We start from the raw sequence: 24,590 nt of genomic DNA, 5'->3' as shown, positions 1-24,590 counted from the left end.
GTGGGAATAAGGCTGGCAGGTGAAGCGACTGAGGAAGAGGCACCTGGAGATCCAGGCTCAGGAGGCATCTGGGGGCGCCCCACCGTCATTTCTCAAGACTGTGTCAGAGGCAGGATCAGGGCAGGTTTTTCCTGGCCCCGTCTTTGCTTCAGATGAGGAGCTCTGCTTTTAAATCTATCTGATATATCTGACTTTTGTATTAGAATATTTTTCTTTAGAGGATTCCACTGATTTTTTTTTTTAAAAAGTCTATAATGAGATGGGCAAAGAAAAAAAGACAAATATGTGATCTATAATGTTTTTAGAAACATTTAAATGAAGTATAAACCAGATGGGGTAACCTATTGCGGGAACTTTAAGGCAAAGAGAAGCTGAGTAGCATCTAGAGCAAGGTATCCTAGTGGAGGATAAAGTGGGGACAGAGAGGAGACCACAGGGTGTGTTCTGTGTGAAAATACGCTGGCTTTCCCGGGAACGGTCTGCGGCTGGCACTGGGCATGTTGAAGAGTCTGAATTTATTCTGACAGGAAATACAGTGTCTTTGAGAAATTGAGGTGGCCTGGGGAACACGAGTAGGTATGCTGAACGTAACTCTTGTGCCAGTTCCCCAGAGGACGAGAGGCTTGGGAAACACATGGCAGTCCTCGTCCCCACCCAGAAACCCAGGGTAGTGTTTCCACTTTCTCTGCCTGCAGACATTTTGGCCAAAGTGCATCAAGGTAAAAAGAAAACTTTGTTTATATTAAAAAAAAATTGATCAACATTATCTCTTGAGCAACAAGCAAGAAAAATATAACACCCATTGGTATCTCATGCGTTTTTCAGAATTCTGCAGAAACATTCCTAGCCCCTGGATGAGCCATCTTTTCAACTCAGAGAAAAGATGCTGCCCTGTCTTTGGAACAGCCTCTCCTCCTTTGGCTGGCACCGTGCTACTGAGCATGTGGTTGACACACACTGTTCTGTGCCTGTCTCAGGAATGTGCCGCTCATTGCCAGCAGAGAGAAGACAAATACATATCAGTTTCTCAGTAGGAGAAAAGGCATTCAACAGATTAGAAGTACACAATACGGCGAACGCACTAACAGAGAATGCACGTGGGACATTGTGACGTCTGGGATGAGGAGTGGCCAAAACTGGGACTCTTCTTTCCCATGGAACACAGCCATTCTCAGCAGCATAGGTGATCCGCCATTAGTCTGTCATGGGACCTGTTTCTAATCTTATTATTTATAAGCCCAAGAAATATTGTTCTCATGTTTTAGAATATTTGAGCAAGCCAGTGGGAAAAAAAATAACAAATAGCACACATTTAAAAAATAAGTTTAGCACATATAACATATATTTTAAAAATATATTTGATGACATTACTGGCTTTTTTAGATAGCTTTGCTCTTCTAACTTAATCTTCTTTAAGCTCTACCATTTTTAAAACTTTTTTAGCACATTCATCTGCTGAAGAGCAGAATCTCTGCATGGTTTTGTTTTTATATTGTTTAAAGTATATGGGATTTTCATAGCCTATTTATATGTTTAAGTCATGAGGTTATATTGGTCTAGGTTAGTAAAACTTTAAACAAATTACATGATACTAAGAAAATGGTATAACATTAATTTAAAATCAATCTTTGAAGCATTAAAAATAAATTTTTATGTCACACCTGGTTAGATGATTTTTAACATAATGGAATAATAATAATAATAATGCCATGTTGGAATTCTATTTGTGAGATGTTTGATATGTGATAGCTGTATATGCATCAGTGTGGTGACTATTTAGTTGTAAACATAAAAGAATTAGGACATAATCCTTAACCTCAAGGAGATTGCAGCCTTCTTGAAGAGGCAGGCTGAATGAAGATTGTGAAAGAATTTCTGTCATCCTGTTTGCTTCCTGTACGAACACTGGTAGTGATCCCTTTTTACTGAGAAAAGAAGAGCTATTGTGCTTAAATACAAAAAATACAATGGGGTCCGACTATTTCATCAGTCTCTGGAGCTTTTCAAAATAAGCAGAACTTTTTGAATCACAGTTAAAAAAAAAAATCTTACCCTAGAATTTTACCCATGCTTCCTCCAAAATGGACATTTAAAATATCAAATCTTATATCTTGTTTATTGTAAAAAACTGTCCTCTGCTTTTTTTGTTTTTCTTTGCATTGGTAACCTACTTGATGAATAGAATTGACTGAACATTCTGAGTTCCAAATGAACAACCTTCACACCAATTTTTCAATGTAATGCGTTTATAAAATGAGAATATCTAGACGTACCCTTTCAAAATGAATAGAATAAATAACACCTATTGTCTAAATTGAAAGAAGAGAGATGGGGCAGTAACAATTATAAGCTTGGGAACATTTTTGTATGGGAAATAGAACTTATTTGGACTAAAACAGCATAGTTGTGGTAGGGAAGAATTGGAGGGCAACTCAGGCTGGGTAAAGAGTGTGGGCAGAGAAGGATTTGGTCCAAATGGAGAGTCCTTATGGAGGAAAAGGGGAGATATTGATAAATCAGGGCTGGGTCGATCCATGGGGGTTTGTAAATGTCACATTATGGAGTTTCGTGGATTTTCTTTCATAATTAAAGGAAAGCTACTGAAAGTTTTGAAGGACTATAGTGAACTTGACAGAATACCTTTAAAATTTTGCCTTCCCTGGTGATATTAGAGAACTGAGAAGGCAAAAAGAGTAGATGGGAGACCACTGATGACAACGTGCTTGGGAGGTGCCAGGACCTGCAGTAATGTGGTGGGAGAGTCAAGCAGAGAGCCAGGACACGCTTCAGACAACGTGACGTGATCTAGATGTGATGAAGGAGGCCAGAGACTGTGTGAGACTTCTGGCATGGTGACCAGAGAATGAAGGATGGATCCACTCCAGAGCAGAAGTGGGATTGTCAGAGGGAAAGTTGTTTGGGTGGATGGGAAGAAGAAAAGAGAGTGCAAGTGTCCCGTGCCATCCAAAGAAATTTAACGTGAGCCATGTGTGTTGTTGGAAATTGTCCAGTGGCCACCTTCAAATGGGTAAAAGTGAACAGGCGAAATTATGTTTAATAATACTTAAACCCAATGCATTCAAAATAATATCCCTTCAACATGTGATCAGTATAAAAAGTAAGAATTTATATTCATGTTTAATACTAAATATTTGGTGTTTATTTTACCTTCCACATATCCATATTTACTGTATTTCAGGTGCTCAGTCACTGCCTGTGGCTGGCAACAACTGGATATCACTTTATTAGACAGTTTTGTAGAATTAACAATGATTATTTAACAAATTTCTTAATTAAGCTAGTGCTAAAACTCACTGTAGTTTGGAAATTATAATTCTGTATATCCTTCCTCCTTTTCTATGCCTTTCATTTTAGCTATTTCAGATGCAAGATATTTTTCCTTTTTTTTTCAGCAGAACATCATTCTTTCCCAGAACCACCAAGATTTTTTAGAAATATCCGTGATATACTGTTTCCTTGCTTAGAGTTGCTGCTGCTTGGTTTAATTCTCTATTTGATTTACAACTTTTAATTGAACAAATCGGTCTGAGTATTTTTTTTTTCTTCCTTGGTCAGTCTGGGGATTATGAAATAATTTAGCAATGTGCCCTCAAAAACCTTGGATAAATGACATTTAGGACTTTGGAAATGACGACTGCATTTTTTGTGTCCCCCATCCACAGATGTAGGTTTTTCCTCCCCTGTTTAGTATCTGATGTAAGCTTGCTGGATTTTTGGTCTTCCCTATACACTAAAAAATGCAGTACAAAAGCGAGACTACTTCTGCAGAAACCGAGCCAAGGACATTGTGTTCCATCTTTACAATGAAATGCAGATTTCCCATTAAAAGGCAAATCCATCATTTCAAAAGGTTGAAGAGGATGGTGCTTTTAAAAAGTCCAGCTGCTTAAATTTAGGGCATTGAAAAACGTCCAATTTAAAAAAAAAAAAAAATGTTCCCTGGGTCGCAAACATTTTCATTTGATTATGTATTGGATAGGTTTTCATTCAATCTAGAATCCTGCCTCTTTTAAATTCAGGATTCTTTGTTAAAGTAGTTCGACAAGTGTTCTGAGTAGGTTGGACTCAGCTGTGATACTTCAGTGCTTGAATTCTGTGTCTTACCACTTAGAATACCTTGCCTTTGTGAATAAACCACTGCTGTGGAGGAAACCTTGGGATCCACTCGCAGAGCTCTCTTTCTTTGTTTCTCCTTGGCTGTCTCTGCTGCCACTTGGTTTCTTCTCTGTTTTTTCTTTTCTTTGAAGACCTTGTCTGCCAGCTCAGCCATTTCATTCCCCAGCCAGCTTCCTCCAATGGGAAGGAAGTCATCTATCTGCCTCACGCGGCCTCATTTTTGTGGTCGAGTACAGCACCCCCTTTTTGCTCATCTAGTGCACTGGCCTGACTTGTCCCAGACTGGTTTAAGAGTAAGTAACGGCAAGGCCATGATGCTCCCTGAAACACATGTGGCACCCACCACCTGGTACTGGGACGGGGGACTTGGCTAGGTGCCGCTGAGTCTGGCCACAGACTTCCAAGGAAGTGGTCTGCGTGCTGTAGGGGCAGCGTGGCTCATGTCAAACATACCTGTATGGTGGGCATATTTCCCATAGGTGTTAATAGTTGTTCATTAAAAGTTATAGCTGTCTCCATGCTTAGCCCTCTGGAGTCCACTCTGGCTTCTTCTCACACAGAGTCCTACTGTTTAACAAGGGCTCCGCTAACATGCTTGTGGTGAGAGGTATCTACTGGATTTCTTAAGCTGAGTTTTGGCTCTCTCCTATTATACTGGTTGTTAGGCATTTGCACATATGATATTGCCCCTGGGCCAGTCCCTAAAAGGAAATGTTTCCAGTAATTCTTTGGCATTCAACATGTTTTTCTAATGTCAGTTTGGTCCCATTGGTAGACCCTGCTTCTCCAATGTCCATACTCTTCCTGAAGGATTGTTCATTTTAAAAAAGAACTTGTTCTAGTTAATATCAGCCTACTTCTAATGGGTTCTTTTCTCCCGCCCAAAGAGCTCAATAATTCTATGAAATTACGGAGTGATTCCTGTTCTGGACTTAACTTTTATTCTAGACCCAACTAGGGGAAGTATTTTCTGTACTTGATCATGGTTGATCCGGGGTGTTTCATACTGGGGTCCCTGTGCTTCACTCCCCTGCCAACACTGGCTATCAAAACTGCTTAGGCTGCAAATAAAACATGAAATTAAATCCATCTGGCATTTCTCATTGAATTAGGACCAGAACATTTTTGCTAAATATTAACAGATGGCTAAATTCTTAATATCAAACTAACATTTAAAAACATCTAAGGGGACCCACAGGAGGGGGAAGGATGGAGGACCATGTGTTTTCTCCATCTTGGAGTCCTTCCTGTATACCTTCCCTCCCCCACTCCCACTTTTCCAGCCCGTGTGCTGAGAATCGCTTGAGTCCTCCATGTCAGATAACCTTTATTCCTTTGTAGCTGGCATCAAAACAGTGTTTGATGGTATTGAGATGGTGTCATCAACTCTGGATATGTGATGCCATTGTCATGCTTCCAGATCTTTTATTGAAGTCCCCCACCCTCTCTCTTTCTCTGTTAAAATAGGAAAAAGAAAAGAAGTACATGCTTCCCTTGGACAACCTGAAAGTTCGGGATGTGGAAAAGAGCTTCATGTCCAGCAAGCACATCTTTGCCCTCTTTAACACAGAGCAAAGGTAAGAAGATGCAGCACCCTCTGTCTTCAGCGTTTTTCCCCTTGGATTTCTGCATGACTCAGGGATCAGTGGTTCCTTTGTTCACATCTTGGGCTTTGCCGCTCTTCAGCTTTCCCTTCGTTTATGTTGTATGTTTAACTTCCACCATGGGTTATGGTTTCAAAACACTGAAAAGTGGACTAGGAAAGATCTTCAGGTATTAACTAGTTTATCTCCTGGTTTTCGAACAGGCACCAGAATCTTAAAGCTATATTTTATCACCTTAAAAGCCTTCCTGATCCTGACTTACTGTGTGCAAAGTTACAGATTGCTCAGTTCTTATCATAATTTTAAGTCATCTCTGTCTAACACGGATGGATGGCCCTTAAGGTCTTCTTAAGACCTATGTATTGTGACTAAATTCAGTGAAGGGAATTATTCAGTGAAGATGAGTAAAACATCCAAATATCTAATACACTACAGTTTTTTAAAGCACTGTCCACATTCATTGGCTGGTTTTTGTAACAGTTACCCATGAGGTTAAAAAAAAAATGGAGGAGTATGGTTGCCATTTGGTAAATTAGAAAGTGCAGGTGCAGAGAAGTTCACCGACTTTGCTAAGATCACAAAACGAATACATGGGGGAACTGGAACTTGAATCAGGATTTCATCTAAGTTCACATTCTCTTCCACTCATATTTCTTGTACTAGTATTTTTCCCCCACATACAATATCAACACTTGAGTTGGGCTGATCATCATGGACTGCCATGGATGTTCACGGAAACCAATGGGTAAAGCTAAAGAAACAAATGGAGAGGTAACACAGAATAGGATAGATGCCAAATGGTCAACAGCTAGGCAAACATTATAAAGGAGGTTTTTTCCCAAGTGGAAATGTTACAGGAAAGATCTAATTCATGTGAATAAGTTATTAAGAGAGTGAGTCATTAGGTGGCAAGGTCTAATTTTAACCCATGTTTCCAAGCTGTGTTTTATCTTTATTTAGCAATGAATGAAGTTACTTGATTAGGTTCAATGACTGGCCCAGGGTCAATCACACAGTTAATCAAAATAGCGAAAGAAGACTTCTCCTACATTCCCAGTCAGTTGCTCAGAATGAGTCATAATACAGAAATACCTAGAAAAACCACAAGAGTAAGCCATTTAGAGTCAAGGAAAAGAAAATTAACTACTACTCCTCTTCCAAATACTGAAATGGGATCTTTAGAATATAGTATTATTTGAGAGTAACTTGTTTAAAAAAAAAAAGGAAAACAACAAATAAAAGGGCTTCTTAGAGCAATAATGATTCTGTCATCTGTGGCCAAGCTCAGTGCAGCTCCCATGGCTCCCAGACCAGAGGGTCAGGAGATGCTGATCATCAGCCTTCTTGCTGGATGTAGAGTGGCACGGGAAAGTACCAAACAGGAAGTCAGGCTATGTTGAACCCTCAGTCCACCCAGAAAGTCCACATTATAAAAGGTTCTGGTACAATGTAGATAAGACAATAGTAGCTCATCTTTTTAGATGAAATACGTTTTGTGAATTTTTAAAAAAGTGAAAGTCACCACAATGAGAAAACTCCAGATATTCTGGAATTCTAGGGTTCCATAGAGGTATGGAATTCTTCAGCTTCTTCTTAAGACCTTTGGGAGGACATGGGTGAGGACATGGGTGTGCCCACGGGCACATTTGCCATGGCTTCTTCCTTGGAAATCTTGACTCCTTTAAATCAGGTCTGTACCGTCTGGGTGCTCCAGCACAATGGTGAATGCAAACAATCATCCCTATCTCAGCTTTTATTTTAAGGGCAATTTTTTAAAGAGTTAAACCCTTTAAAATAGTTACCTGATATCAGGTCAAGAAGATTCATTGTGTTTCTAGTTACTGAGGTTTCTGTTTTCATTTCTAAATCATGGACAGGTATTGAATTTTATCAATACCTGTATCTAGAAGATCCATTTTTCTTCTTTAATCTATTCACATGGTGAAATATACTGATGGACCTCCTGACAGGAAGCCATCCTGATCCCCTGGGCCGAAAGCCAGTTGGTTGGTGGTATATTATTATTTATTATGCATTCCTGGCTTAAGTGTGCTAGCATTTCATTTAGGCTTTTGCATCCATGTTTATTATGGAGGTTGGCTCAGAGAAATACCCTAATTTCAATAACAGGTTCTGTTAACTTCATAAACTGAGGTGGGAATAAATCCTTATTGTTCTATGGAATGTTTTATATAAAACAAAGATTAACTGTTCATTGAATGTTTGGAGGAAGACACCAACAAGATCATCTGGCCTCGAAGTTATTTTTGATAGTGTCTTAAGAAGTGTTTTAAGGTGTTTCGTGATTAAAGATTTATTCAGATTTTCTGTTTTGCTAGGATTCAGTTTTGATTACTTATATTTTTTCCCTAGAGAATTGTTCATTTTATTTGTTTTTAAATATATTGATATCAAGTATTTCTCTCATTCTATTTTTTTAAAAAAATCTTATTGTATCTGAAATTTGACCCTATTTCATTCCTAATATTAAGTTTTATCTTTTTTTTCCCATGATCATTCTTGCCAGAGTTTTCTCTATTTACAAAGAAATAGCTTTGGCTTTTTGGTCCTTCATTGTGTATTTTTATTATTTCAATAATTTCTGTTTTCATCTTTATTTTTTTATTTCCTTATATTTTCTTTGTGTTTACTTTGTTGGATTTTTTAAAAATTCTTAATTTAGATGTGTAGCTCATCGCTTTTTTATCCTTTTGCATATATGTGCATATAAATTTATAGGTTTCCTTCTAAATAGTCTTTAGATGATTAAAATTTTTGAAATGTTATATTTTTATTACCATCCAATCTGTCTTCTAATTTTTGCTGTGGTTTTTTTCCTCTCCTTGGAGGTACTTAGAAGTATGTTTTACATTTTATAATACATAGAGTTTATTGTTTTGTTGTTTATTTCTACTTTAATTGGATTGTGGTCAGAGAATATGGTCTAGGACATGCCGATTCTCATAAATATCCTGCGTATGTTTGAGAAGATGCACATTTGCTAATTCAGGACCGAAAGTTTGATGAGAGTTGGTTTGATTGTGCTTGTTAATTGCATTACCTGATGTCATTGTTACTATTTTTCCATCTTGAATGGTTCAAGCATTTAACAAGTAAATATTTGGCAACTGCTGAGTGTTAAGCAATTCTCTGTGTTTAAAATACATCTGTGAATTAGTAGGCAAAAAAGATTAAACGTTATTGATTACATTGCAGAGAAGACATGGCATGGAGACAGTGAAAAGTCATGAAGAATCTTACTTTATCAGAGAGGAATTAAAAATATCACTTATGCCAGGCATGGTGGTACATGCCCGTAATCCCAGCAGCTTGGGAGACTGAGGCAGGAGGATCTCAAATTCACAGTTCAGCCTCAGCAACGGTGAGATGCTAAACAACTTAGTGAGACCCTGTCTCAAAATAAAATACAAAATAGGGCTGGGAATGTTGAGAATGTGGCTCAGTGGTTGAGTGCCCCTGATATCAATCCCTGATACAAAAAAAAATTATATAATCATGTATATATAAATTTATGATTGTGAGTTTGAATATTCTAGCAAGTCTATCAATTTTTGCTCTCCATATTTAGAAGCAAATATATGTTTTTATATTAATAAAATCTTAGAATTAAAATGAAAATAAATTTTTAACAACCCTCTTTATTCCTAGTAATACTCTTTGCCATTGTTTTTTTTTTTTTTTTTTTTGGCCTGATGTTAATATAGTTATAATGTCTTCTGATTAATATTTTCTCAGTTTATTCTTTTATTTCCTTTTTGTCATCAAACCTTTATTTTTTTTATTGGGGGCTTCTCTTCTACTAGCATATGGTTGGTTTTGTTTGTTTAGTTCTAAACTAATGTGATCTCTTTCTTTCTTTTAATTAGTGAGATTTGCCCATTTACATTTTTTATTTGATTTATTTGAACTTAATTTTAACATCATGTTTTAGCCTTTATATCTATCTTGCCTTTTCTTTTTTAAAAATACTTTTAGTTGTAGATGGACACAATACCTTTATTTTATTTATTTTATTTTTATGTGATGCTAAGGATCAAACCCAGTGCCTCATCCATATGAGGCAAGCGCTCCACCGCTGAACCACAACCCCAGCCCCCTATCTTGCCTTTTCTATACTTGTTTCTGCCCCTCCCTTATTTCCTATCTTTCTTTTCTTTAATTAAGTTTATTTTTTATTAGTTCAGTAGTTATATACTCTATTATTATTCTTTTAGACTTTATTTTAATATGACATTCATATATGAATTAAATTTGGAAGATTATCTGTCTACTCTTTCCAAAATGACCTAAGACACTTTAACTTCAACAACCCCTTCATGATTTCCATGTTATTTTTATCAATATTTGAATCCCATTTTAATTTTTCACCACCTTATTCAATATAACTGGCTCATATGAGCAATAATTATTTACATTTACTGACATGATTACCAATTTCTTTGTTCACTTTTCTTCTTGCATCACAGTATTTAATTTTGGTTCGTTTTCTTCACACTAAAGTAGAAATCCCCTCAGTAATTTCTATTTGGTTATAATTCTCAATTTGGTGTGTTTTCTTGAAAATATTTTACTTTGCCCTAATTTCTCCACCGTGCTTTAACTGACTGTTAAGTTATAGATTGATCATGAGGATTCATTGATCAATCCTCATTGATCATGAGGATTCATGCTTTTTATAAATTCGAAAAAAATTTTTACTTTTGTTTTCTGTTCTTTTTTGTTTTTCTTTCTAAAATTGCTGTTAGACATATACTAGACTGTTTTATCCTGTTCTTCATATGTTTAGTCCTCTTTTTAATGTATCCTTTTAGGCTTCATTTGGGGCTGTTTTCTTAGTAAGATCTCCCGGTACATTAATAGTCCTCTCCATCTTTGACCAGTCTGGGATACACTGGCCACGTTTCTTTGTTCTGAGACACATATTTTCAGTCTATACTTTTTCTAAGTATATGACCTTTGGAGGGTCTTCACTCTCACATAAAAATCAAGGTCTTGTTTCTGGTGAGTATTAAAAATATAAGTCTTTGGTTACTGAAACTGATGTCATCCAGTGGCAAAAGTGACGAAAGATATATTTATTCACCGAGTGAGTGAGAAGGGGAGGTGTGGCATTTCTTTCATTGTGACTGAATCAGGGTCACTCCAGGTGAATTGGGCTGGCTACTAAATAATCACACAGAGACAGAAAGTACCTTTTTTGGGGTTCAGTGACGGTTCCTCGACCTCAATTCCCACAATGGAGGCAGGCAAAAAGAGAGAAAGCTCGCCAGAAACCATCCTATGTATTATGGGGAAGGCACTGGAGAAAGTTCCACCCAAATAAGGCAAGGGATTGGGCTTCAGGGGTTGCTTGGTGATGTCCCGTGGTCAGCAGATTGACTGACATCTTGGAAAGCCACACCCATCTCAGGTGCTGTGTGGGGATCACAGGCACCGTGAGCGGAAAAGGACACTACGTCATCACATGGCCCAGTCACAGCAGCAACGTCGGTCGGGTCCCCTCTCGTGCTCAAGTGCGCACAGCTCACACACACAGCCCCTGGCTGGCTCGCGACAAGAGCTTTTCAATTCTGACTGTCTTGGAGGAGAGAGTTTTTCCCTTTGGCCATCTCAGTGGAAAGGACACTGCATTTCATTTCCATCAGGTCATAGAGACAGGAGGCTACGTTCCTGGCTTCTGCCAGGGCTGAAGACTGTGAGACTGTGACCCTGAGGGCCTGGGGTGTGCGCAGACTCGAGGGTCGTCCACACCATTTACAGTGGCCATCCCCCCAGGGTCTGATCCATTCTGTCAGTGAAGGTGCGTCCTCGTGTCCACTGCTGAGCCTGGCTCCGTTGTCAGCCCTGCCCGTCAGTGTTGGTGCTCTACAGGAGACCCAAGACGTGATTTGTGTTGGTGACATTAGTGGTCACCAGTGAGCATCCTACAAATCCATTTTTCACTGATCTTCGCAGAAAATTAAACTAATGAAGAAACCAAAGAGGAAGAAAATTCGGGTCTAGTTAGGAGAGGGCCATACATGATGCTCATGGGTGACACTGCGGAGCCTAACACTCGCCCAGACTCCATGACAGTGAAGCCCGTTCCAGAGAGCAGAGGAGTCGCCCCAGCAAGAGAGCCGGCATCGTCGTAGGTGACTCTCACTGCGTCACAGTGTGGACTGCAGGAAGCAGACAGGGAGCTGGTGTCAGGCAAAGCACATCATGGGAAATGCTGCTGCGTGTGCAGCCCGCCTCTCCCTGAGAAGACGCAGCTGATTTCAAAGGCAAATGGAAGTCGTGACAAAAATAAAAACATTCCCCTTTGTTCCTAGGGGGCTCATCGAACTGCACGTACACGTGTGAATTTATGTTTTATGGAAAACCTTGCATCTCTCCAAAGCCCATATGCTTAGCATAATTCTGTCGACTATTCTTAAATCCTGTTCTTTTCACCACTTTCATCGATTCCAAGGTTATTTTCCTAATTTTTATTTCTTCTGAGACAAGATCTCACAAGAGTAAGAGGGTTCTCTCTCCTGGCCATGAGGTGAATTTGCCTTGGGTTAGTTTAGAAGAAATGTCTCTGTTGCCTGGTGTTTTTCATCCCTGTCCTCAATGACGGTGTGTCAGACCAGTTTGTTTATCAGTTTGGCACACCCGCGTGAGGTGCGTTGACTTGGGATCAGGAGTTCCTGTGGGAACATCAGAGGTGGCACCCAGGCAGGGGCAGGAGTCACTACTTTCCAGGGCCCACTAGGACCCCACACGTAACCTTGTTTGTCCTCCTCTCTTCACCGGTTAGGAGCTCATTTCTATCCCAGTCAAATGCTGTCCCCTATCGCAGAGTCAGAGCTGGAACCCACACCTAAGTCTCCCGATGCAGGGCTGCGCCTGATAACGTGGTTTAAACATCCAGCCTCCAACCTAAGCAGGAATTCCACGTAACTGGAGCTGCTCCTGAAAGGCGGCCGTCAGTTGCCAAGAGCTGGTCCCTTGTGATTCCAGCTCTCCACGGCAAAGCTGGAGACGGTCACCACGGCGCCCCCGACCAGGTGTGTGGGGATTGGTGGCTTCAGCATCCTCTTTTAAAAGGCTTCAGTGTCCTGGTGACTAAGTATGATCTTTGTGAGTCTGGCGACCACATATTTTGTTTTTTTTTTTTATATACCTTTATTTTATTTATGTGGTGCTGAGGATCGAACCCAGGGCCTCACACATGTGGAAAGAGCGCTCTTCCACTGAGCCCCAGCCCCCGCCCCTGGTGACCAGATTTTTGAGCTATTCTAAACAGCGTTTCAGAGCTAAGATTTTTATAAATGGAAGGATTTGTTACTAGGAACAGTGACTTCAGCCTTGAGGAGAGTGCACTTCACACCCAGGCTGAGTCAGCCCACCTGAACGCCAGGTAAGGATCTACCTTCCCGGGCTGCCTCTGGGCCTTTCAAAGATGGCATCTTAGATACCTGGGGGGGACCCATCCATCTACTTGCCACCCTTTGTTCTTACATTTGTTCTATCCCTAGAAGTTAAAAGTTAAATCCAAGTTAAAAGATTCCTGAACTTCTTCATGGCATGGTCTAAAGAGTGGAATGTTCCCCCAGGTTTTTGTTCCATTTGATTTTATTGGAAATGCCACGTCCTCTCTGGTGGAACATGTGCAGATAATGGCCTCTCTGTGCCGGTCTCTGACCCCCCCCCCCCAGGCAGGCCTTCAGTTTTAAGGTCATGCTAAGGCCCATTTGGTCCCAGGTATGTCAGCCCCGGTAGCCAGCAGCGATCTGCTCTGGGCAGGGGGTTGTGGGCAGCCACATGGTGTTTTCTGAGCACTCCTTGGGGTTGCCAGGCTTTGTTTTCTTTTCAAATAAAGCACTCTTTTTTTGGCACTGCTTTGTGCCTCCATTTCAGGATATGGCTTATCAACATTCCCAAGTGCTCTAGGTCACCCCACCCTTTCCTATAGAAAGTGGTTTTAGGATGTTCCGCTTCTCTGCTCAGTCCCCAGCACATTGCCGACACTCAATAAATGTCACATGCTGCCACAGTCTAGTTAGTGTGTGCTCCTTAGGTGTTCTGAGAACAATGGTTCTTTCTTCTCCTTGTTGGGCAGTGCATTTTTCCACTCATTAGTTGGAAAGAAATTGGAGGCCGGCTTGGCTTCGCTTTCTATATCTTTATGGCCATGTTCCTATATGAAGACACGCGCAGAGCTTTCGTTGTTTGGAAAAGTGTTTAATTAGACAAATATGCTGGGCAGAAGGTAGTGCACGACGCCTTTCTGAAAGGTCGCATCTCGGGTGGATGTGGCTGGGCGTCAAGTCTGTATGAAAAAGGAAGCACTTACGCTCCACAGATGGGGAGGACAGAAGCTCGTATTTATCAGGATTTCAGCAGGGAAAGGCATGTGGCGATCTGGACGAGGGAATGAGGCGTCCTGCACCAAACAGTGCAGCCAAGCTTGGGTAGGGAGCGTGAGCGGACACCTGCGGAAACATCTTGTTTTCAGGCCACTGTTGTTGAGACAGCGTTGAAGATGTTGTTTCTCGCTTCACGGGATTGTCCTCTCTGGTGGGGACTGTCCACTTCTGAACACTCTGATTAGGGAAGGCTTTTCTGGGTCAGATGAAGCTCCAGGGGGTCATCAGCCTGTCATCAGGCTGAGCCACACTGTGTTACCTGCTTTCCCCCCGGGGGGAGCCTGAGTGGGCCACTTCCCCGTGGGAGGGGGGGGTGCTGCTGATGTCCTCGGACTTGGAGTACCTGGTGAGGAAGGAAGTCATTCTCCTTGAGAGCACAACTCCCGTATAGTTCTCCGCCCTGCCTGTAACCCCATGACTGATACAAAGGCTTGGTTTTCCTCGGGCTTTATTCCTAGTAGGAATTGTAAAAATTCCTCTAGATATGAGGCCACCTCACACCTCCAAGGCCTCACACGGTTCCTGGCGGGTGCAGCTCAACAGCAGGAGGGAGCAAATGGAAGGACGCTGGGCTTTCCTGTCCCATGGAGAAGATGCCCAGCAGGGCAGTCCCTAGTGGAGAGTATTCTGTAGGTCAACTCTAAGAGCCCAGGTCCGAGGGGGCCAGGAATGGAAATGAAGACGAGAATTCTCAGAAGAAAGAGTTTGAGAAGGAAGAAAAGTCTTTCCTTTAAAAAGTAAGAACTTGAGAGCTTTCCGTTTTATACAAACTATGTAAACGGAAGTTGTTTGAATGAAAAGAATCGAGTCCCGTGACTTGTCTTTGGAAGTCGTGGTATGGTGGCCTCAGCCTTGTCCCCATTGTTTCTCTGCTGCCATTCAGAAGTGCACGCAGCTCCCTCTAGTAGGTGGCCTGAATCTGCACTTGTTAAGCCCAAGCAAAGAAGTAACAAATTTCAGGTTTTCTGCTATTTGTAGAACTTTTAAAAGCTAGGGAGAAGGGGAGCCAGGAGGTAGGATTTTAATTCTCCTGAGTTCTCACTTCTTCCATTTTCTTCTACCACTATTAAGTTCACAGGGGACAGACTGGAGGATTTCTGAGAAGGGACTGGTGTGAGTTCACAGTGTGACCATAATGTGTGTTCCCCTCTGTCAACCTGGAAAGGTGGACCCTGCATTTCCCCTTTTTGAGGAGCTGGATGGGAGAATGTGTTTAGTAAGTCAGTAAAAGAACACTTCTATCTACAGCCTTTGGAAGGGATCTTTGAACCGAGAGCGTTGTGTTGGTGTCTGCCCTGGTCCTCTGTCCCTCTCACTGCACACATACTTGCTGCCATATGGTTCTGATCCCAGTGTCTGCTCCTGCACCTCTTCCCTGTGTGAGCATCACTCTGGTTGTGAAATAGCCTCGTTAGGAAACCCTGTGTTCACCGGGGACTGGAGGGGATGTGTTCAAAGAGGAGCCTGGGGAGAGAGGGAGTGGAGAAGCAGGATCGTCTGCCCATTTGATTTATTAGACTCACCAACCAAGACAGAAATCAAGTATGATTTGGCGATATTTTTGTGAACTAAGTCCGTGACGATTGATTTCACAGCTAAGATTAATTCTCAGGAAAGGCCACATAGTTGCCTGGGTATGAAATGCCTGTGGCCAGAAACAATCCATTTAAATTCTGCTCTTATTGGTTTTCAAATTAAACTCTGAAATGAAATAGGAATATGGTGTTCTACTTGGAGGACTCTTTCAGCCTTTTCTGAAGGTGACAAATAGCAAGTTTGTGCTTTTCAGCTTCTTCAAATGTCATTAAAAGCTTTGGAAGAATTCTGCATGCTTAAAACACCTGTGCAAAACCCAGATCCGCATCCATTTTTGTGGGGGAATTAGGCATTGTTCTCCTCAGGAGCCTTTTTCCAACGTTATGAAAGGGATTCATAGAGTTAGACTCGGTGACTGAGTTTGAGTTCCTCTCCTCCCAAGGAGGTAAGCTGGAGTGTGTCTTTAGCCATTAGTGGTGCCAGCAGGATTTTGGTCAAGCGTTTGAGGCATTAAAGTCCAGGAGGTTTTTGTTCAAAGCCTGTGTTGAGCCCCACATAGCAGCTGTGTGAAGTTCCAGACAGAAAGAAGCCCTGTCCTTCAGAGAAGTTTACTTTACTTCTAGGATTTCACGTTGCCCTCTCCCCACCCATTTCCCGGAACAACCATTTGCTGACCGGCAGCCCCTTCCACTGCTGCCCCCTCAGACAACTGCTGTGGCCTGAGGAGCCATGGACACGGGGGAGCCATGGAACAGCTCCAGCTGCTGCTCATTCTCGACAGGCGCCATCACCAGTCACAGACACACTACAGGAAAACACCACCGGGTCTCAAGGACAGCCCTTAGATCTGAGAGGCTGTGGTGACAGGTTCAAGAGGAAGCCTGGCAGGTCGTCACTGCACCTTGGGAGAGATGTGCACATGATTCCATGGCTTAAAACGTGGTGGTTTATAAATAAGGTTGTGTTGCTAGTTTGGGTTAAAAGTGGAGCTTTTTGAAAAATAACTAGTTGTTTTAAAAAACTGGGTTCTAATTACAACTGGCTTGTATTTTGAAGAATGAGTTTACAAGGGAGCTGTGTGGCACAGCTTCCTTTCAGTGGGTGTGACTTTGCCATAGCATGACAACCCTACACTGGAGCTGGCAGAGAGGCCAGGGATTCAAGGTGATTGAGTCGGCAAGCTGGCAAGAGACGCCGAGGAACCCAGGAAGCAGGGCTGTGAGGTCCCCCGCTGAGGCTGGCCTACGGGAAACTTCCTACCACCCGATGGCTTTGGCAGTCACAGGGCCTCCCACGCACAGAACTAGAGAAAACCAAGGGCAGGAGTCCATGGCTATTGGAAAAAATCAGGATTCTAAAACAATCTGCTTGTTGAAGAAAAAAATTGACAACGAATATCAGAACACACAGGGTTGTTCTTCCACTCTGTTGCTACTTACCTCTAGTTACAATTGAATACTGAGGCCCATGGTATCCATTACTCCCAGGGTCAGCATGTACAATGCCAACGCTACTGAAGAGTGGCACTTGCCTCAGACTTCTCCAGTTTGAAAAATTAGAAAGACCTTTGAGAGTGACACTTGGATGTGTATCATGCACTCAAGAACATTCATTACAAGTCTGTCTCTGAAAAATGTCAATTTGTAAATCAGGATTTTTTATCATGCCAGTGTAACGTATTTTATTTTTCTTCAGTAGAGTTACGGTAGAACTCATTTATCCATAAAGGCTGTCCTTAGTGACTGTACCTGCTGAGAGGAGCTATTAAGGAAAGTGTGAACTACACACCTTGCAAACGGTTTCTACTTCAGTCTGCTGCCTTCGGAGGGAGCCTTTTTACTGGCATGTGTAATTAATTTTAATTAACACACACAGCCTTAGCGAAGGCACAAGCTGGTAGAAAATGTTAGTCACACTCTGCAACTAACTCTGAGCAGATGCTTGGTTTCATAAAGAAAATATTTGTGAAGTCTGACTGGTGAGCTTTTCCCTTTCTTTTTCTAACGTTGGAACTCTCTCTATATATATGTCCTACAATCTGGGGAAAGCACTACGCATATAAAGAGCAATGTCCACTGTTCACGCAAGTCCTGCCTCTGCCCTCTTCCAATCCACACCTCACGGAAATGTTTCATAGGCAAAAGTATGACCATGTGTGTTTTATACTATTGGATAGGAACCTGAACTCCTATAACATTATAAAATGAGTTTACTTTAAAAAATGGACAAATGCCTGCAATTTGGTTGTTCTTTCAGTGCACTAAGATAGTTAAAGTATTTCTGCATTTTGATGACCACATTATAAAGATTAAAATGTACAACATAAGATCTATGCTAATGGCTCTCATTTGCAGGGTGTGGGGTTCTGAAGACCCCTTTCCATCCTTAGCGATTGGTGAAGACCCCAAAGGGCTTGTGTCACTGTGGACTGTATCAGGAATTTTGTGAGCCCTTTGACTTAAAATTGACCAAAGTGAGAGCATTGCTACTATAAAAATTGGCAAACGCTATAAATATCTCTTCCTTTCTAGAAGGAAAAAAAGCACTCCACTGATGATCTCTGTTGTTAGAAATTTAAAATGAGAAAATTTCAGAACATTTGTTTATTAAATTCACTTTAAAATAACAGTAATGGCCCCACTTCCTGTTAGAAGTAGTATATTTTTCAATGGAAAAATACTTTAGAAGTCAGAATAGTGACGTTGTGTTTACAATTTTGCAAATCTCTTTAATGTGTGGCTTAATAGCCCGGTTCTCACATCTGCTGCTGCTTTACTCTGTTGCAATATGTTGCTTTGGTTGAAATATAGAAGAAAAGCTAGCCTCACACAGTAGATAGTTGGAAAATGGAAGACCATTGTAATAATTTTTTAGGTAATTGTGGGATTTCCTTCCTCACCCAAACTCAACATGTGATAGTCTCCTAAAGGTTAGTTGCATTGTGGAATCTGAAATCATATCAAGGAGCTTGTCACATGTGGTTGCATTAATCTACTGGTGGGTTGTGTACTTTAAATAGATATTTTACTCAAGTGATTTTGTAACACTATACATTTGTCACTTACAAAATGCTGGTTGACTGATTTACACATATCTTCCAGATACTTATATATTTCATTATAATGTACATATTTTAGTTGTAGATGGACACAATACCTTTATTTATTTTTGTGTGGTACTGAGGATTGAACCCAGTGCCTCACATGCACAAGTCTTGTGCTCTACCACTGAGCCACGACCCCAGCCCCTATACTATATTCTTAAAATTACACTCAGTACCGTCACCACGTCTCATCAGAATGAGGGACGCCATCGAACCCATGGTGGTAGATGTGAGTTTTCTAAAATTGTAGGGCCAAAATTTATCACTGGCCCAGAGAAGTGTCATTTGTTTTCATTTAAGTGACAGGCTCATTTTGTTTATTTTTGAGAAAATGTCTGCCCCAAACTCAAGTTTTAGTAACCATAGATTGATTATTAGACTTTCAAGTGAAAATGGAATCCCATGAAAAAACTAGCTAGTCCAGCTGACAGTCCAGTCACACAAGGGCCTCTCTGGAGGCAGCCCCTGGGGACGCAGCCAGAGGACTTGTGGTAGCTCCCACTCTGTGTCGTAGAATATTAAAGTTAATGTATAGAATATGTTATCAATCTATGTTATGATATATATTGAATTATTGCCCAGACTGTATCAATCTAAATTAAAATTTAACACATGGATTTAATAGTATCTAAATTTTCATCAGAATGTTCTTAAGTGAAACTGACCCTTTGTTTTGAACAGTGAGTAGCAAGGACCATCAGTATGGTTCTGTGTCATTGCCTTGATTCATGCTGTGGCACCTGCCTTGATTTTACACCATCAGTGCAAATGTACCATACCCTGTGAAATTTTAAGAATTATTCTATATTTTGAATATTTTGGTGATACTTGTTTTTTGATAAGTATTCATATAAATGAAGATTTTCAAAGTTAATGCTGATAACAGACACCATCAATATGAGCACAATCATTCTTTAGATTTGTTCATTTTAAGGCAAAACTACAATTCTGCAGGTGCTTTTTAACAGGTCTCATAGTGAAGGCTAAATATTTAGTTAGACAATAAATAGTCGCTTATTAGAAACCTTCACAGTGGAGGTTTCTTTACTGATCTTCTCATGCAGCGGGCATGCAGCGGTGTCACCTGCACAGAGCTTTGGTAGCCCGTGAACTGCAGCGGGAACTCCCCAGGCAGTGCGCTGCAGGGACTTACCCAGTAGGTGCTTCCAGGGCTTTTCCATTTCCAAAAAAAGCTCTCACCAACAATGTTCATCTTTATGTTATATTAGAAAAAATGCTCAACGATTAGTCTCAAAATGGTACTTTAACTGGCATTATGAGCTCCTCAAGACTGTTCAGTTGCATATGACAATACAGCAAATTAAAAACACCTATAAGCACAAGAGCAAGACAGCCAGCCTTCATCCTCTGTTTGTGGTGTTTGTAGGTTAGTCCCATTTCTGTCACTAGATCCTTTCCTCCTTGTACACGTCTGTCTTGTTGTCTTCAGTATCTTTAGGTGCAGCTCTTACAGCCCAGAGGAGAGAAGGTCCATCTTCAAATCTTCCTTTTGCAAGCCAATGAGCAATCCTTAAACATACGAAACACAATCATAAATATATTCTGTTTTATTTTAAAGTTACTAAATTCTTGCCAGGTGTGGTGGTGCATGCCTGTAATCCCAGCAGATCTGTAGGCTGAGGCAGGAGGATCACAAGTTCAAGGCCAGCCTCAGCAACTTACTGAGACCCTGTCTCAAAATTTAAAAAGTAAAAAGAAAGGGCTAGAGATACGACTCAGTGGTTAAGCACTCGGGATTCAATCCTCTGTACAAAAAGTAAACAAAATCACTAAATTCTAAAATAATATATGTTAGATAAAATGGTAACATTTAGACTTTTTCTCTTAATTGAAGTAGTGCAAAACAAGAACATACACTTGGTTTTTGTATTTCCAAATAGGTACAAGGGAAACTTTAAGATTTCAAACAATCCTTTACTGGATGATAATGAGGTTTCAAAGATCACACCAAGTACAAACAAAAACGGCTAAGAGCCCAGCAGAAGTACTGAGAACAAAGGAGCTGATCTCTGAAAATGCACAGACCTACTTTCGAAAATCCTAGAACACACGAGAGGACGCCATGTGAGCTCCTCTTCCATGAACGTGCCCATGTGATGGCATCACCATTGTCTTTTAGCTTTTGGGAAACAGCCCGTACATTCACAGCAGAATGAAAAGGCAGACTAGTGTGGTGAAACCAGTTTTGACCTTGACAAGCCCCTGAAAGGGTTTTGGAGACTCAGAAGAGCCTTTGGGACCCCGGGTATCCCCAGCCCATGCTGGTCTACACTGGTATGAAAGAGGCAGTTGGCAGCACAGGACGCCAGGACCTAGTGGTGGGACTTCAGCTCAGGGGTGATTTTCGTGCTATCCTGGAGTCTGTTTCTGCCTCTCTTAGTTTTGAAGAATTAGGAATCCGTTGATGACCAAATTGGATTTTTATACGTCCCCTATGCACTATCTTGAAGCAGATGGTGAAGACAGCCCATCTGGGAAATCCACCCATTTCCTAAGAGGAACATTGCTAAGGCAGTCAAGATCCTTGTCTTCCAGTCCCCTCCCATTCATCCCCAAATAAAAACCCAGACAGTGGGGGGCTTTGCAGAGCACTTTGATCCCCATCTACCCTTGAGCGACGATGTGGCCGAACGCGGGTGCCAGCCATCGACGTCACCAAAGAGCTCAGGGTGGAAAAGGAGATGGAGATGCTGGGAATGTGTTGACTTCAGAGAAGTGTGTGTGGAAAGGAAGATGCGACTATAAAGGGTTGTCGTGAGACTGAGACTGTATATGGACACATCCCCTGCGCTCTTATTCTGTCCTACGGGGAAGGGTACAGGGCTTTGGTCCCAAATGAGGGAGCCACTTTGATAGTCGGAGAGAAGATGCCACACGTGTCCTTCCCTGCCCTCCACTGTGATGTCTAGGAAGTGATGAAAACAGGAATCACTGAGCTCCTGTTAGAAGGGTTTATAACAAAATTCCTATACAAAGGCGTATGTGCTTGACCTCCTTCATTGTGAATCAAAACCATCAGAAATTTAAAGCGCATTATCCTAAAGCACTGCTTTTCAAGCCATCTGTAGTGAAGGGTGCTTTTTTCTAAGTTTTTAATCTCTTGCAGACCAGCATGTGGCCCTACTGCACGCATGCATGGTATGTAGCATGCGCTGCCTGCAACTCACCTTGAGTTCAACACCACCCACACTAGTCCCGGCCCTGCTGCACAAGACAGGTCCCCCGATGGCAGCTTGGATGTCGTGGCAGGGTCCAAGGGCTACGTAAGCTTCCAACCGCTTTTTCTGACCTCTGTACTTATGTTGTATGCTGGTTAACAGTTCTGGAACCGGAATCCCTGCTCTGATGTTGGCCATCACAAATACAAGGTTGAGGTTGCCAGACACACAGGGGGTCAAGGTTAATCAGTCCTCAGCTATGCCTGAGATGCTCAATAGCCTAGTTACAGTCATGGAGGCTCAGCGAGTCGAATCATTTGAAGTGCACATGATCCAGATTCTTTGTCTTTTCCTACAAAATACCAAATGATATTGTTATTGGATAGATCAAATTGCACCTAACTCCCTCTCTGGTTAACAGAGACCATCGGCTGCATGAGCACTCAGAACAAGAACATGCAGACTCAGAATTGATCACTAAAATTATTTTATCCTTAGTTAGTTTCAACTTAATCTAATTTTCTTCCACTGCCTGGAAAATGTTTGACTCTTACTGCCATGATATGTGTCTCCCCCTTTAGAGTGGTCTGTTTGTCCCTGAATCATTAATGAGAAAAAAACAACTGATAATTCAGCTCTATTTTCTAAAACTAACTTGCCCTGCTCACCCGCATCAACTCTTCCCACAGGACCACTATTTTTTCCTTCTACGCAGCTTGACTGGTCTATAACTCTTTGAAACAAATATTGCTTTCCATCCCAAGGAAACCCAGAGAGCACGCTCCAGCCTCAAGACCTGAGCCAGCAAGCTGCCTGCTGCCCTTGCTGCTTTGAGCACCTGGCTCCCACAGGGACATCTGCAACACAGTTACTTAAAATCACCTTGTGTTGCAATTTTTATTTCCCTACATAGTTCCTAATGGGGTATTTCCTTTTAATCAAGTGAATCCAGAAGGCATGAAAGTTGTCCAAAGTTGAAGGATTCCCCTACTATTTTGTCTTATTTAATTAGTCATATATAAAAGGGACCCAGAAAAAGACATCAACTCCTTATCAGAAAGAGCTTTTTTGGTGGTTTACATAGTACATTTGTTAAATATTTTATATTTTTATTCTATCTTTTAAAAAGTGGAATAGGCAGCCAGACCTGGTGGTGCATGCCTGTAATCCCAGTGACTCAGGAGCCAGAGGCAGGAGGACGGCAAGTTCAAGGCCAGCCTCAGCAAATTAGCGAGACCTTGTGTCAAAATTTTTAAAAAGGGCTAAGGTTAGGGATCAATGGTAGAGGGCCCAAGTTCCATCCCAGTACCACAATAATAAACAAACAAACAAACAAATGTAAAGTAGGCAACTTTCAGTTAGCCAGCCTCCTTCACTAGGCCACTTTGAGTAGAAGCCAAATAACACCTTCCAGGAAGGTGAGCATGATTCATCATCACCCTTGAGAAGAAACTGGAGCACTATTAATAATTGTTCTGGGATAGCAGCTGGCAATAAAACAGGACTGTGTGGGCAAAAAGAGAGGATCAGTCCTCCTCTGACGTCAGGGGAGAACCCTTCCTGGGGGGGGAGCTTGGCTTAGGTTGCCCCTATGATACATACATACTCACTCAACTGTATAAAACTTGCTTTATCTACACCTACTTCCTCACAATTCTTACAATTTTGCTACAGTTTCCTAATCAGGGTGAAGTCCAAAATGATTTTTTAAGCATTGAATTTCAAGTTACACTTGGTAAGATTTACATGTAAATTGTGTTTTAATTCTCTTGGATCTTGTACCATGGAAATTATCTTGCAATAATTAATCACAGAAAACATCTTTTAACACAGTTGTGTGGTGTGTGTGTGTGTGTGTGTGTGTGTGTGTATGTATGTATGCCCAGTCCCCATCTGGACTCCGTGACTGAGAGGTCAGTTAATTATAAGTTTTCAGTCTTGAATGTGATACCACTATTTATTATTCTCACATTGCCTCTGAGATTCTTCTTGAAAACTGAATGATCAGAGTATTTCCAGAATCAGGAACAGAGAATCCCACTTTGCTATTAGGTGAGCTCATGTCAGGTATAATAAAGGACTTGAGAACTAAAAATTGGACAAAAGGCTAGGTAGTTTCTCTGGAGGAAAAGGATGCTTAACAACAAGTTGCTTGCACATTAAATATGTGTGACAATAAGTGATTATCAATGGATAACTACATTGTGAAGATTTCAAACAGCCATTGGCAAAAGTTTTCCTGTAAGGTTTGCTAGCATATCTGAATTGTGAAATTCAAAAACACCCATGTATTTTCTGTTTTAAAAAAATGTAGCTAGGAAACTGCCTTGGAGAAGGTTGGTTGAAGATGGAAATTATCCAGCCTAGGAGCACCTGGGGTGGGGTAATGGGTACCCAGATGCTCCTGTTCTCTGCACTCATGACTCCTGGTGTGTGCTGGAGAGAGATTGCTGTCAGTGGGATAGGATAACACATGAGATTCATCAGAACCTGATTTCCTGGAGTCTCAGTGCTCAAACCAGTCTTAATATCTCTATGAATAACCAGAACTACACTGCAAAAACTCAAATGTTGCTAATCAGGCTCCTGTGGGCAATGAAAAGACAATCTTTGG

General features: G+C 41.3%; 1 protein-coding gene across 4 annotated transcripts in view; it reads left to right on the top strand.

Moving 5' to 3' along the window:
* The window catches only part of Dnm3 (dynamin 3), a 450,337-nt gene that overhangs the window by 307,806 nt on the left and 117,941 nt on the right, over window positions 1-24,590 (top strand). For all 4 annotated transcript variants that reach the window (XM_046430283.2, XM_046430282.2, XM_046430281.2 and 1 more), the window contains one exon: window positions 5,605-5,714. In XM_046430283.2, coding sequence (XP_046286239.1) covers window positions 5,605-5,714 — 110 coding nt within the window. The remainder of the gene's footprint in view (window positions 1-5,604; window positions 5,715-24,590) is intronic.

This window comes from Marmota monax, unplaced genomic scaffold, assembly GCF_021218885.2.
Source record: "Marmota monax isolate L192 unplaced genomic scaffold, Marmota_monax_Labrador192_F-V1.1 WCK01_AAM20220418_F8-fsc00055, whole genome shotgun sequence".
NCBI classification, from domain to species: Eukaryota; Metazoa; Chordata; class Mammalia; order Rodentia; family Sciuridae; genus Marmota; species Marmota monax.
Note: the sequence above shows the minus strand (reverse complement) of the source record. Positions and strands in the feature narration are given on the sequence as shown.